Genomic DNA, 14,788 nt, shown 5'->3' with positions numbered 1-14,788 from the left:
TGAAGGAAGGATGTGTGCCTAACATGGCATTGAGTTGCATTCTGAAGAAAATACTCATGCAATTTACAGAGTGCGTTTAGGAAACTTTAGGCAGGCATTAGAGGAGTCATACATTAAGGGGTCAGGGAACAGTGAAGTGTAGGCAGCATTGCCACCTTGGATGTTTTTATGGGCATATATTTTAAATAAACAAATGGAAGTAGAAATGGCACCAGCTAAGTCGATGTGGAAGAGGGAGGTGATACTGCTTTCTTGCACCTCCTTAATGTTGTCCCATGACCTGCGTAGTTATTAGTCTGGGTGGATCCAGAACCAGATCATTTTTCTTGGAGTCAGAGGGGACTTCCGGAGGGCAGGAATATGGGAAGGATCTCTTACCTGTGCACCCGTGGATTTGCAGGATCCAACCCTATACTTGCTTGCCAGTTTATAGGCTAACTATTATTATCACGTATGTGTGTGTGTTACCATAAGTGCCATCAAGTTGCTTCCGACTCATGGCGACCCTATGAATGAAAGTCCTCCAAAATGTCCTATCTTTGACAGCCTTAGGCATGGTGTATTATTGTTCCCTGATTTTATTGATTCAGGGTTATTTGCCCTCTTTATATTAATGTGGGGATTGATTGTGGGTAGGGGATGCCATCTGTTGTTGGGTTTTACTGGGATTACAGTTTATTTACATTTGGTTTTATGAATTGGTATGATATTTTGTATTTGTTACATTATGTTGTGAACTGCTGTGAGCCCACTTTGGCGGGTGAGGGTGGTATCAAAATCTAGTTAATTAAACAAAGAGGGAGTGTGCTAGAGACCTAACTCAGTAGCATGCTCGTGTTGTTCCAGAATTCTCCCAATGACCTCCAGATGCTTTCAGATGCGCCCGCTCATCATCTCTTTTGCCTTCTGCCACCAGTTCCACCTACCCAGAATTCCTTGCCAGAAGTGCTTGCCGTTGTCCAGGTAAGAGGGAGAAGATTTTTGTATTTCAGTGACCTGTACTAATTTGGGAAGGAAACAGCAGAAAGATGCCTGGCGGTGTCTGGTTTTATGTATTGATGGTGCTAGGTACCAAACTTCTAGCAAGCTAGAAAGCACAATACATGCTGCCATTACTCATATTGTGTTTCAATTAGGATATCCAATAAGATTCAGTCTTTCCAATATGAGTTTAGTAGAAATTGATTTCTTACTGATAGGGAACTGGGAAGTTATTGCCGTTAGAATTCCTGTTTAAATTCAAAATATGTGTATCCTGCCTTTATAATAAGGTTCAGGATGTCTTAGAATAAGTAATTAAAATACACAGCAGCTAATTAAATGGAATAAAACTTACCGAAAGGCTAGAATTGAGCACATAGAATAGATACACTACTCTCAAATAATCCAAATCTATTAATCACCATAAAAATTCTACAAACTCCAACTATTTTAAGTAAATGCCCCCCCACCCCACCCCACACGTTTTTCTTTCTTAAAGCGATAGTTGGTACAGGTTGAGTATCCCACATCTGGACAGCTTGGGACCAGAAGTGGTCTGTAGTTCACATCTTTCCAGATTTTGGATCTGAAGTTCGACGGGGAGGGAAGTTAACTGAAGGCATGCTCTTCAGTTTAGCTTCCTTCCCCGCCTCCGTCAAACTTCGGTGGCGGTGGGGATGGTAAACTGAAAGCTGGGTATTCTGCAAGCACGCCTGGCCTTCAGTTTAGCATCTCTCCCTATTACCAAAGTTCGATCTGACTCACAGCCATGCCGCCCGGCGTCTCCAGGCTTTGGAAAGACCGGGCAGCGTGGCTGTGAGTCAAATCCGCGCGGCCTCTCAGAAGTCAGGAGAGGACGGGTCGCATGGACTTGCCTGCATGCCTGCTTGAAGGGTCCAGTTTTCAGATCAGTCCGGATATGGGATGTCTGAATGTGGGACACTCAACCTGTACATGGTCTTTGGAAGACTGTTCCGGAGTGGTGGTACAGGTACTGAAAAGGCTCAATTTCTAACAAAGATCAGTCAGGCTAGATACAAAGAAGGGGTTCTTTCTAGGGCAGATGTAAAACGGTGCCTGGGTTGATTCCAGGAGATACAGTCCTTCAAGTAAGTGGGCTCTGGGTTGTGAAGGGCTTAAAGACAGCATCTTAAATTGAACCCAGAGGCAAAGAGCTAGCCAGCGCACCTCTCAATGCAGGTGTAGTAAGGCCATATCAGCTCAATCCCATGAGCAGGAGGCTGCTTTTTAAACCTGCTGATGCTTTTTAGTTGCCTTCAAGGGCAGCCCCACACAGAACATGTTACAATAGTAAATTGTAGAGATCACATAGCTTGGGTTTGCATAGTCTGATGAGCTGAGTCTAGAGGGGAACATTATTTCGTGTCTAGATGGAACACGTTTATTTCGAAGGCTCAGTTTAGTACAGATTTGCAGTCATATATAAATGGAAGAATTTGTAACAGAAACCAAATAGTTCATTTAAAAACTGCTTCCAGCAACTTCTACATTTTAAACCTTGCAATAGGATTTATCTTTTATGGGAGCTCAATAGGAGTCTGAACCGGCTGAGACCACTATACCATACTCCTGTTGTGGGCATTAAAATCATTAACTTCAGATGAGCTGTGTTGGTCAAATACCTCTACCCTCTTCAGTGGCTGATTGCAGCACAGTGCTCCAGTGCTGGGTCTCAACTCTCTGCTTTATTTCCCCTCTGCTTTTGGCAGGTGTGTTTAGAGGGCGAGATCTCCCGCCAATCCATTATGAACAGCCTTTCCAGAGGGAAGAAAGCGTCAGGAGATCTTATTCCATGGACCATTTCAGAGCAGGTAACAAAGCAACTGCTCGGTTTATATTTGCTTGGCTCATCTTATATTATGAATGCTTTTTAGTTCAGTATAAATGACTTCATCCTCCTCCTCCTTTTTATCTCTTTATAGTTCCAAGATCCAGATTTTGGTAGCCTCTCTGGTGGGAGAATTGTCCGCATTGCAGTCCATCCTGATTATCAAGGGGTAATGTATTACACTGTCCCATAACTTATCCTGTTGAACGACAGAGAAAGATCAAAATGATTGCAAAGTAATTGTTAATATTTTGTAAGACGGCCTGATAGCCACAGGTTAAGGCATAAATAAACATTTATTTATATGCTGTCTTCCTGTCAAAATGATCCACGAGGTGGATTACATTAAATAAGATCATACATATATACAATGTGAACGGAGAATTAAGAGTCTCCTCTGGGAAGGGAATGCCCAGATGGTAAAACAGGTAGCCAATTTTTGTGCAATAGCATATAAAGTTCAACCCCTAATGTTGGGCAATTGCAATTTAGATAAATCATAATTTGGTCAATTTTAGTCTATTATAAATTATTTGGAAATTTTAATTAAGAATGTTTTTTGGTTGAACTGCTGAAATTTTTTACCTTTTGTATGAATGACACATGTGTTTTTACTGGCTTATGCTGTATTAATAAATCTATAAACAATGTGCCTCTCACAAATAACACAACACTCCTTGATCACAACAAGGTGACCAAGCTATTCTCAAAACCAGGCAGAAACCAAATTTATATGGATCCATCACTGTGGCTCCTAATGGCTAGTGAATAACTGTGTTGTGGAATTTGGGCTGTTTGCTCGGATCACATGAAGCAGAGGAAGGACTCCTCTCCCTAATCCCTGTTTGACCTGCTGCAGTGGAAGGAAGAGGGCATACCCCATCATGTGACTTTCATTAGGGGGGGTGGGCAGAGATAAGAAAACACGTGGAGGCAGAGTATATAAAATTGGGGTGTGTACAGATAAATATGGGGAAGAGAGACAGAAAGAGATGTATGCCAAACACTCATGCACAACTAGTTCATGATTGGGAACACTAGTCAGTGAGTATGGAAATGTCTGTGGAGGTATCCAGTATGTGACAGGTCATGTGGGAACAGTCTTTGGAACAATTGTTTCAAAGTCATAAATTGCATTCCAAAACAGGGTGGAATTGCCCACTCCAGAAGTTAAAGTTGCATCCTTCGGTGCCAGTGTAGTGAATGCATCCTCTGCAACTTTTTAACGACTAACGATCTGCATTTACTGAGTGACTGTTAGCTGTTTCTGTATGCAAGAGCGATCTGACATCTACGTGTGGCAAAGAAATGTTGGAAGTGTCTCGAATCGTCATCTTTTCAGTGCTCTTCTCTTTTGGTAGTCCTCCTTTTATTCCAAATTTCTTTCACCAGATGGGTTATGGCAGCAGAGCTCTGCGTTTGGTGCAGATGTATTATGAAGGCAAGTTTCCTTGCTTGGAAGAGAAAGTCAACCAGAAGCCAAGAGAAATTGCTACCGTGAGCAGCGAGGTATGGAAAACTCTGTGCGTGATTTGGCATGCCTTGCTGCGTGGTGACGTTGCATCTCCATGGAACGGTTTTGGCAGGGAGGGCCCATCTTCAGCAATTCCTGTTTTCCTGCTAAGCCAACCGTTCTCTCGTTGCTTTAGGCTGTCAGTTTGTTGGAGGAAGCCGTGAGGCCTCGGAAGGACCTTCCTCCTCTCCTTTTCAAACTGAGCGAGAGGCAAGCAGAGAATCTCGACTACCTTGGGGTGTCTTATGGCTTGACACCAAGGCTACTAAAGTAAGAGTTCGACTGCATTTGCATGCTTAATGGGAAAGAGGCAAAGGGGTGCCAGTGTCTGGCTAATTCTTTCATTATATCCATTCATCTTTCTGAGAAACAACCTGATTAATTCAAAGTGTATATATAATAGTATCTTACCTTGGGACAAGTGCTCGGATGGGCTTTTATGGAACAGATGCACACCGAGACAAGTCTGTTCTCCAGTGCTAGACCTATTGAAACAAAAGGGAGCAGCACAAGAGTCTGAACTGCATTGGGGGGGATGCCCCCCCCAATGCAGTTCAGGCTCTTGTGCTGCTCCCTTTTGTTTCAGTAGGTCTTGCACTGGAGAACAGATTGTCTCGGAGAAGTTGTGGAAATATTTACCTTTACTTCATCCTGTTGGGTCATCTTTGGGAAGGGATCATGGCTTAGTGGCAGAGCATCTGCTCCACATACAGAAGGTCCCTGGTTAAATCCCCAGCATCTCCAGTTAAAACGAGTGGATAGTAGATTATGTGAAAGACCTCCGTCTGAGACCCTGGAGAGCCACTGCCGGTACTGACCTTGATGGGCCAAGGGTCTGATTCAGTTTAAAGGAGCTTCATGTGATAACTCATGTGACCATTGTTTCTTCTTGCTCCTCCTCCTTCCTGGATTAGCCCCCTGATTGGTTTTTTACTTTGTCAGGGATCACATAGTGAATATGATGATGCCACAATACTTTCTAGGCTACCAGACATAGTTGTGAATGGCATCAGTGAAGGCAGCTGAGACTGAAGGAGAACTGAAGCCATCTTTGGAAGCAGTGCCAAAAATGCATTGGAAAAAAAGGCAAGGCAAATTCTGGGGCTGCCACAAAAGTCTGCAAAAACAAGTGTGTAATTTGAAGATATATGGATTATATAGCCTTCAAAGCAGCAGCATATGCTTTAAAATACAATCAAGTTTCTTTTGTTTATCCTTTTACTAGATTTTGGAAACGAGCTGGATTTGTACCCGTTTATCTGAGGCAGACTCCAGTAAGTCTAATTTCCTTATCCAAATAACCCCTAATACACCTCTACCCTACAGAGTGACACTCAAAATTAGGATTGCAATCATTACTCAGTTTAACCAGCAGATAAATTAACAGTAAGCATATTATTTGATTAGTGGTGGGGCAATTTAATGGGTAGTAGGGTTGCAAGTTTGCTTAATTTTGAGGCTTTTTTTCTTCAAGTCCTTGAAATAGGTTATCTAACAATGTCGTACCTTTCGTTTATTAAATTATAGGTAATCCAACACCACCTTACTTTAGCATTGCTAAAGTTAGCTCTTTTGAGGTCTTGGTAACATGCATATTATTTACCTTTACTAGACTAATAGACTTTAAAAAGTCTTAAGTGATTGACAGCCTTACTATAAATGTTGTGTTAGAAACAGAACTCCTGGTTTATTTTTCTTTGGGGAAGGGAGAAATCCTTTCAATAATTTAAATAGAGGTTTGAAAAGTTCTTTGCAGTTATCGTTTTACCGTGAAATGCTGGTTAGCTGCTTGACTTCTCCTGGTGCTGATTTTCTCCCTGAGAGCAACCTGTTTTTAAGCTGTCAGTTACTGAAAATATAGCGCCACGTAAAATGTTACAAGGACAGTGCCTTGATTTCTAGAATGATCTGACCGGGGAGCATTCCTGCATCATGCTGAAGATGCTGAATGAAGATGAGGAGAATGAGGAGGGGAGCTGGCTGTCTGCCTTCTGGAAAGGTAACCAACTTAAGGACAACATTTTGGGGCTGGTTTAAACTGTGATTTTGGAGCTGGAAATAGTCTTGCACAGCAACTGTTGCTGCCTTAGTGTCATGTGGAAATTGGTACTTCTAGAAATCTGAACTTCAGTCTGACATGTTGAGCTCTGTGGTCTCTCCACATGACACTGAGGTAATAGTCATCTTAAGACCATCTCTGAAGTGACTGTGTTGATCACACTAAAGGTGAAGGAACAAGTGTTATAAAACTATCCTTTAAGACTTAAGGAGTAACTTTTTATTTTCCACTTCTTTTGCAGACTTCAGGAGGAGGTTTCTGTCTCTCTTGTCATATCAGTTTAGCACTTTCTCACCTTCATTGGCTTTGAATATTTTGCAGAACCGGAATATCAAGCAGCAACCACAACCCCGTAAGTATACACCCTTGGGCTTCTTACAAAGTTTTTGAACTGACCACTCCAGTTTTTGGAGTGGATGCGGGCTAATAAACTGAAGCATAATCCTGACAAGATGGAAGTGCTGCTGGTGACCAGAAGGTCTGACACAGGGTTTGAGGTGTCACCCATTCTGAATGGGGTTGCACACTCCTTGAAGGAACAGGTTTGTAGTCTAGTGGTGCTCCTGGACCCAGGCCTACTGCTGGATACGCAGGTGGAAGTGTTGGCCAGGAGTGCCTTTTATCATCTTCAGCTGGTTTAGTCAGCTGCGGCCTTTCCTGGATCGAAAAGATCTGGCACCATGTGCCCTGGTTTCTAGATTAGATAACTCTAATAGACTAATAGAGATTGAGACTAGGAAGGGCAGCCATGAAGGAGCTAGAAAAGATTTTGGAGTGTAAGGATGTGTCACTGGCCACCAAGACTAGATTAATTCATGCCATCGTATTTCCTATTATGTATTGGTGTGAAAGCTAGACAGTGAAGAAAGCTGATAGGAAGAAAATAGATTCCTTTGAAATGTGGTGTTGGAGGAGAGTGTTACGGATACCCTGGACTGCCAAAAAAACAAATAACTGGGTTCTAGATCAAATCAAGCCTGAACTGACCCTAGAAGCTAAAATGACTAAACTGAGGCTATCGTATTTTGGTCACATCATGAGAAGACAAGAGTCACTGGAAAAGACAGTCATGCTAGGAAAAGTTGAGGGCAGCAGGAAAAGAGGAAGACCCAACAAGAGATGGACTGACTCAATAAAGGAAGCCACAGCCCTCAATTTGCAAGACCTGAGCAAGGCTGTCAAAGATAGGACATTTTGGAGGACTTTCGTTCATAGGGTCGCCATGAGTCGGAAGCGACTTGATGGCACTTAACACACACACACACAATAGACTCTATGTAGGGTTGCCCTTGAGAAGTGTTTGGAAACTTCAATTGGTGCAGAATGCTGCAGCCAGGATGTGTGCCAGAAGTCTTCAGCCTTTTCAGGCCCAACATCCACATTAACCCTAACCTGCAATAGCAGGACCCACTTACAATTTTTTCATCATGTGCGCTCATTTCTTGCTCTTCCCTCAAGAAGAAATTCTTTCTCCTCTTCTTAAAACCACAAAAAAGCCAAAGATCTTGAGGAAGTGGTATGATTTTGAGTATCTGGTTCCTGCGTTCTGTATAGCAAGTATAATCTCCAATTCTTTTTCTCTCCATCTTCAAATAATGAATGTCTCCCTCAGCAATCAGCCGTAGTGAATTAGAAGCCATTTTTATCCCATATGATCTGAAGAGGCTGGAGATGTATTCAAGGAACATGGTCGATTATCATCTGATTATGGACATGATCCCTACTATCTCAAGGATGCGGTTTCTCAGCCAGCTTGGAGACATAACCCTTTCTGCTACGCAGTCTGTAGGTACCTTATTTTTTATATCTACACCAGTTCTTCCCTATGGCAGCCATGTTAATTTAGTTCCCCTCACTGGATAATGGCATACTTGCATACCAGCCTGTGTCTTCTCAATGGGGCGCCTATATTAGAATTGCTTCAGTATATTATATGCTTCAATAATACTGAAGTCTTTGTTGAACTCGTATTCTGCCCTTCCTCCGTGAAGCTCATGGTGGTACATATGGGGATGTTTGATGGGATCCAGAAACTGGCTATACTTGCTTAGCTTCTGAGATACAGCTGTGTTGGAATCCTTCAGGCTGTTACCAAGACCCATTCCCTGGGCCAAATAATAGCACATCCTACACAATACGACACCTACAGCATGATTGGTAGTATCCCCCCTCGACACATTGTGGAGCTCCTTGGTGGAATTCCAAATGCCCATTATCTGAGGCCCTTTTCCATTTCTTTGTGAGAACATGCGCAAACTGACACAGGCCTATCAACAGCGTGGGTGGGGCTGAGGTAACAGGACAGAAGGTTAAATGAAAGGGGCTCAAAAACAGAAAGAAGAGAATGTTATGTTGGATGCAGAGAGAAAAAGAATGGAGAATGGATTAAAAAAAAAACCAGAATTGAAACTATAACAATTTTAATGGGGCAGCTGAAGGGCCCAGTTCCTCCTGCCCAAGTGCAGTGTGTTTGTCACATTGAATCAATGAAAGGACATCTCTTTTTTTAAAAAAACAGGCTCTTCTTCTTGGGATTGGCTTGCAGCACAAATCTGTGGATCAATTGGAGAAAGAGATAGAACTTCCTAGTGGTCAGCTGATGGGTCTCTTTAACCGGATCATCCGCAAAGTTGTTCAGGTAACAAACATTTTAGAAGGACTGCTGAAATCTCCAGATTAACCAAATGCAAGAAAATGGTAGTCTCCAGATCTTGTGTTCAATAACCTGTCCAGTATGGAGCCCCCTTCTAATGCAAGGGGTCTTGATTCAGTGGAAGAGGCATGAAAAGTCTCTATCATTAGAGCTATGGAGCATGTGGGTACAACTCGGTATTTGCTTTGACAGTACACTTTACATCAGCAGTGTACTTCAGGGTTTGCCACAATTGTTCTTAGGACTTAGGTAAGCTGTTTCTGGGGATCTAACTACCCAGGACATTTAATCTTCCTCTGTGCCTTGGCGGGAAGATTGCTCAACCCTTTTCCTTCCTTCTCATTGTCTGCTCAAAATGCCTCACATAAATTCAAGCTTCTTTCTCCCTGGGGAAGTGCTAGCTGGAGGGAACTTGCACATGACCATCACAGTTAATTTGAGCCTGAATGGGATAGTGGTGAGTGGGACTCCTGTTCCTCAAGTTGGTTGTATAAATGGAGAGCTGCCATTTGGCTACAAATTGGTAATTCCCAAGGGACAGTGGTGCTGCTTATCTCAAGCCCTTCAAGTTTCAGCATTATAAAACCTCATTGATTAACAGGGTTGCGGCAATGTCAATTAATAGGAAGGGGGAATGCTGCAGAAGTCTCGTAGCGTGTGGCCTCTGTATTATGTAAAGCATCATACTGGAGGGAAGAAATAAGTTCTATCACTCTTTGGTTATTCTTTTCGTCAGTTATTCAACACGATCCAGGAAAAAGCTGTGGAAGAGCAGATGGCATCAACAAAGGAAGTCGTAATGGAGCCAACCCTGAAATCATTAAATGAAGATTTGGTAATTTTACTCTCTTAAGGTTTCAAATGTTAGAGCTCTGAGGAGACTGGTTTTGTTTACCCCCTCAGACCAGAGGAATAGTGCTTTAACTCACAGTCCATGGATAGTAAATCGATCACTGGTTATTGTTCATGATGAAAAGGTCGAGAAACACCTTCTGTCTGATTATCAGGTTTTGGGGGCAGCAGGGAAAGTTGCTGCCATCCTGGCCCAGAGACTTGTTAATGGTGACTCTGCATAATGAAACGCTGGGCTTTTCTTCTGTAGAGAACGTTTGTCATTTGCCTTCTTGCCATATGGCATGTAATTTAGTACCATAGTGTTGGGGATACCCTGGACCACCAAAAAAACAAATAAGTGGGTTATAGATCAAATCAAGCCTGAACATTACCCTAGAAGCTAAAATGACTAAACTGAGGCTGTCGTATTTTGGACATATTATGAGAAGACAAGAGTCACTGCTAGGAAAAGTTGAGGGCAGCAGGAAAAGAGGAAGACCCAACAAGAGATGGATTGATTCTATAAAGGAAGCTACAGCCCTCAGTTTGCAAGATCTGAGCAAGGCTGTTAAGGATAGGACACTTTGGAGAACTTTCATTCATAGGGTCGCCATGAGTCGGAAACGACTTGGCGGCATTTCACACACGCACACACACACACACACACACACACACACACACAGTGTTGGGGGTATTTTGGGGGACATTATTCTTTGGCATTATCAGCTTTCACTTAAAATAGATGGGTGTATTAAATACGTTAAGCAACAAATGTCTCCTAGGGTGTGGCCAGCTTGCTGGCGCCTGTTAGGATTTTGTATGGTCTTCATAAGACAGAACTCTTCAGTGTATGTTGTATGTAAAATTGTTTGTTTTTCCCCTGGTGTAGGAAGAAGCAGCAAAAGAATTTCAGGAGAAACACAAACAAGAGATCGGGAAGCTGAAAGACCTCAATCTTTCACAGTAAGCACCCCCTCCACCCCTCCCTTGCACTGAATACTTTGTTTCCAGAAGACTGGGCTTAATTGGCCTAAACTACTTTTGCCACAGTATCCACTTAAGACCAAGAATGGTACAGGGAAAATGAGTCTTGTTTTTGGTATCAGCGTTGATTGGCTGCCTGCAAATGGGGGAGTCATTGTTTTAGAGATTGTAATAATAGTAGCTTTGTTATAGTATTGTTGCACCATGGTTGAAGTTTGGCACTAAAAGCTGTTTTGCATCTTATGGCGTTTACTTAGTATAGTGTTTTTGGCCTTAGTTCTGTATGTTTGATTATTATGCAAATAGGGGAGGGCATGATCTAGCACATTGGCAAAGGCAGTCTGATCAATTTATATAGAGTACTAAACCAACTAGGACGCTAGCGGCTGCATTAAGCCAGACTGGTAGGCTTCAAGTCCTTCAGGAGAGGCTTTGACTTTTCCCAGCTTTTGAAGAAAGTTCATGTTACGCTCATACACTCTTGCCACCTAGAAAAGATATTTAGCAGGAGGCATGTTGTCTTCTGATGCATTGCTGAGGTAGGTTTGCTAGTGCCAAGGGTTGCATCTCTACAATTTTCCATGAAGCCATATTAAGACAGGACATGGGCTAGTGTTTCATTAGAAAAGGAGTGCCAGGGCTACTTTGTTGGGGGGAAAGGTCAAATAGGTCTCTCTACAGACTACTCTGAAGATTCAAGTCCAGGAGCACCTTAGAGACTAGCAAGATTTTCAGGGTATGAGCTTTCGAGAATCAAAACTCACTTCATCGGAAAGGGAGCTTTGCCTCTCAAAAGCTTACTCCCTGGAAATCTGGTTGGTCTTTAAGGTCCTACTGGACTTGAATCTTGTTCTTGGATTCCCTCCCCCTTTTTATGGGGGCCTTGAATTGATGTCAAGTTCTGGAAGGTCATATCTAACATATAAACACAGCTTGAATATTGGGAGAGCCTAAATGAAGTTCTGTGGCTTTCCTCTCCCAAAGGCTACTGAAGTTGAACATCCTGTGTGTCTGAGCTGTCTTAATCCGTTATACTTAGTTTAATTTGGAGAATGTGTCCCTTCACTCCTCAGTAATCGTCCTGTGCAATAGCTCCTCCGCAGTGATAGCTATCTTGCAGGGGGGGGAAGTGTTGAGGAGATTCTTTTAGTTAGTTTCATACATAACTGCTAGCTTTGAACCCAGCCTTTGTTGTTGGAGAGCAACGTCATTTTTTTTTCTGAACTAACTGATCTATTTGACAGGATTTTTAAAATCTCTGCTTCACATTTAGATACGTAATCCGAGGCGATGATGAAGAATGGAATGAAGTGCTGACCAAAGCAGGACAGAACACTTCCATTGTCAGTCTGAAAAGGTTAGTGCAGCAGGAAATTCAGGGCAGGCTTGTTTCTAAAGTGATGTGTCCTGCCTAGTATATCCAGCACCTCAGCAATAACATGCAACTGAAGAACTAAATGAACAGCAGTGGGGAAAGTGAATTGATGCAGTAGAAGAGAGCCAGCGTAGTGCAGTGGTTAAGAGTGGTGGACTGTAATCTGGAGAACCAGGTTTGATTTCCCACACCTCCACATGAGCAGTGGAGGCTAATCTGGTAACCTGGATTTGTTTCCCCACTCCTACACACGAAGCCAGCTGGGTGACCTTGGGCTAGTCACAGCTCTCTTAGAGATCTCTCAGCCTCACCTACCTCATAGGGTGTCTGTTGTGGGAAGGTGATTGTATGCCAGTTTGATTCTCTCTTAAGTGGTAGAGAAAGTCAGCATATAAAAACCAACTCTTCTTCTTTAGCTGTGCTTGTTTATGTAAATATTAGGATTCAGTAATTCGCTCTTATTGAATGTTGGCCAGGCCCTCACTTCTAAAAAAAAAATCAGTTCATGAGCAAATTACTGACTTTGAGAGCCATTTGTCAGATTTCCTTCAAGTATTTATGTGTTTATAGTTAATTCCCAAGACTTTTTTGCCTATATTCTGTTTCCATGAAGCCAGCCTGGTGTACCTTTTTCTCAGGTGGTTCAGCCGCCTTAGTGGAACACTTCTCACTTCTTGCTGGTTAAATACAGTGCATGACTGACTTGGGCACTGTAATACTAGATTATTTAAATATGCCCTGCCATACATATGTAATAGCCCCATGGCGCAGAGTGGTAAGCTGCAATACTTCAGTCAAAAGTTCTGCTCACGACCTGAGTTCGATCCCGACAAAAGTTGGTTTCAGGTAGCCGGCTCAAGGTTGACTCAACCTTCCATCCTTCTGAGGTTGGTAAAATGAGTACCCAGCTTACTGTAGGTAAAGGGAAGATGACTGGGGAAGGCACTGGCAAACCACCCTGTGAACAAAAGTCTGCCTAGAAAACATTGGGATGTGACTTCAACCCATGGGTCAGGAATGGCCTGGTGCTTGCCCAGGGGACCTTTGCCTTTGCCATGCATATGTATGTATTTACTTCATTTATATTTTGATTTTATCACAGAGGCTCAAGATGGATCACACAATAAAACAGTATAATACATACCAACAGTGCATAAAAATTGGACTATCACAATTAGAGAATGCAAAAATAGTAGCATCATGTGCACAAGAAACAAGCCAATAAAGCAGGACTACAAATGTGGAGAGCAGTGCAATAAAGACATGATAGTGCATACGATAAATAATGGAGTGCAACTGAATTCATTTAATTCAACTCAGACTTTCCCAAGGAAACTGGGAATAACAAACAAGCCTCCCTATTACTGCTCCCTCCTATGTGATGTAGCTTTAGTTTTGGCTGCATGGTCTTTGATAAGGAATCATTATCCTGAGAATATATTTTTTTAATTACTAGACCTTGTTGTTGCTATTAAAAAGGTTTTGAAAATTTGTGGGCACTGAATGCAGACATCCTGAGTGACTTCCAGTAGTTAAGAGCAAGGCCCAAGGCGCCCTGCATAGCTCTTGGCCCTTCCACAGGCCTAGTAAGAAATAGTCAGTTATATAAAGGGGGGAAAGCCAAACTTTCTTTACTGCCATGATTTTTTATACAGGTTGCAGAATTTGACTTAAAAAAACATTCAGACTCTTGGTACAGAATGTTGCCTTGAGTGCATCATACCCAGGTGGTATATTCACTTCCTGTGTTTTTATGTTTTCTTCAGTGACAAAAAAAGAAAATCAGAAGCTGCCATAGGACCAAAACAGGAGAAGAGATTTAAGAATAAAGCCCCAAAGCAAAAGTGGAAGAAATGACACCCCCCGCCCCAAATCAACATGTGGACCAGAGCTCTTGTTTCGGGGGACCCCGCTTCGTTTATACAGCAAATGACTGAAAGTGAAGAAGAAGCTGTACCTTGAAGTGGAAAGGCCTGAAACATTTAAAAAGACTGTGTGATGCAGTGCTGTTCCGAAGATATTTTTATATTGTCACCAGCTCAGCATTTGTGCTACATTAAAAGAGATTGTAGAACAGCACACTGGATTGTTACCAGGAATCCTGACTTTTTAGGCCTGCAAAAACTCTGCTTTGTGAGCCTAAGAGACCTATAAGCATCCTTCCCATTTCTTTATGATTGTTGTTCTTACTGGTGGTTTTTGGAGGGAGGCCTAGGTTTCGGCGTGTGTGTTTATTTTAAATTGAAAGCTGATTTTTTTCCTATGATTCGTACAGTGGGGTATACAACATTCAGTAAGTTTTTAAAAGGTCAGCTTTATGTACCTGCTCACTGTACTTTATTAGGCTTTCTGGTTTAAATTTTGTTTTAAAAATCCAGCCTCAGATGTGATTAAATCTTCTACTGAATACTGTTACCATGGAGCACTTCCAGGGTCTCTTCTGACTATTAGTAGTTGATTCTGCACCAGTGGTCTGCTGGTACTCTGCAAAACAGAGGATATGGAGAACACGTTCGTGCTCCCACATCCTTTCCCTGAAT

General features: G+C 42.4%; 1 protein-coding gene across 1 annotated transcript in view; it reads left to right on the top strand.

Annotated features, from left to right (window-relative positions):
• The window catches only part of NAT10 (N-acetyltransferase 10), a 30,076-nt gene extending 15,971 nt beyond the window's left edge, over positions 1 to 14,105 (top strand). Inside the window, exons 15-28 of the mRNA XM_056851623.1 lie at positions 847 to 963; positions 2,712 to 2,813; positions 2,925 to 2,999; positions 4,223 to 4,339; positions 4,480 to 4,613; positions 5,569 to 5,617; positions 6,246 to 6,342; positions 6,644 to 6,754; positions 8,015 to 8,187; positions 8,921 to 9,040; positions 9,792 to 9,890; positions 10,779 to 10,852; positions 12,147 to 12,230; positions 14,015 to 14,105. Of these exons, the coding sequence (XP_056707601.1) occupies positions 847 to 963; positions 2,712 to 2,813; positions 2,925 to 2,999; positions 4,223 to 4,339; positions 4,480 to 4,613; positions 5,569 to 5,617; positions 6,246 to 6,342; positions 6,644 to 6,754; positions 8,015 to 8,187; positions 8,921 to 9,040; positions 9,792 to 9,890; positions 10,779 to 10,852; positions 12,147 to 12,230; positions 14,015 to 14,105 (1,443 nt within the window). The remainder of the gene's footprint in view (positions 1 to 846; positions 964 to 2,711; positions 2,814 to 2,924; positions 3,000 to 4,222; positions 4,340 to 4,479; positions 4,614 to 5,568; positions 5,618 to 6,245; positions 6,343 to 6,643; positions 6,755 to 8,014; positions 8,188 to 8,920; positions 9,041 to 9,791; positions 9,891 to 10,778; positions 10,853 to 12,146; positions 12,231 to 14,014) is intronic.
• The last annotated feature ends 683 nt before the right edge of the window (positions 14,106 to 14,788 follow it).

This window comes from Euleptes europaea, chromosome 6, assembly GCF_029931775.1.
Source record: "Euleptes europaea isolate rEulEur1 chromosome 6, rEulEur1.hap1, whole genome shotgun sequence".
In the NCBI taxonomy this organism is placed as follows: Eukaryota; Metazoa; Chordata; class Lepidosauria; order Squamata; family Sphaerodactylidae; genus Euleptes; species Euleptes europaea.
This window is presented reverse-complemented; position numbering and strand designations above follow the sequence as displayed.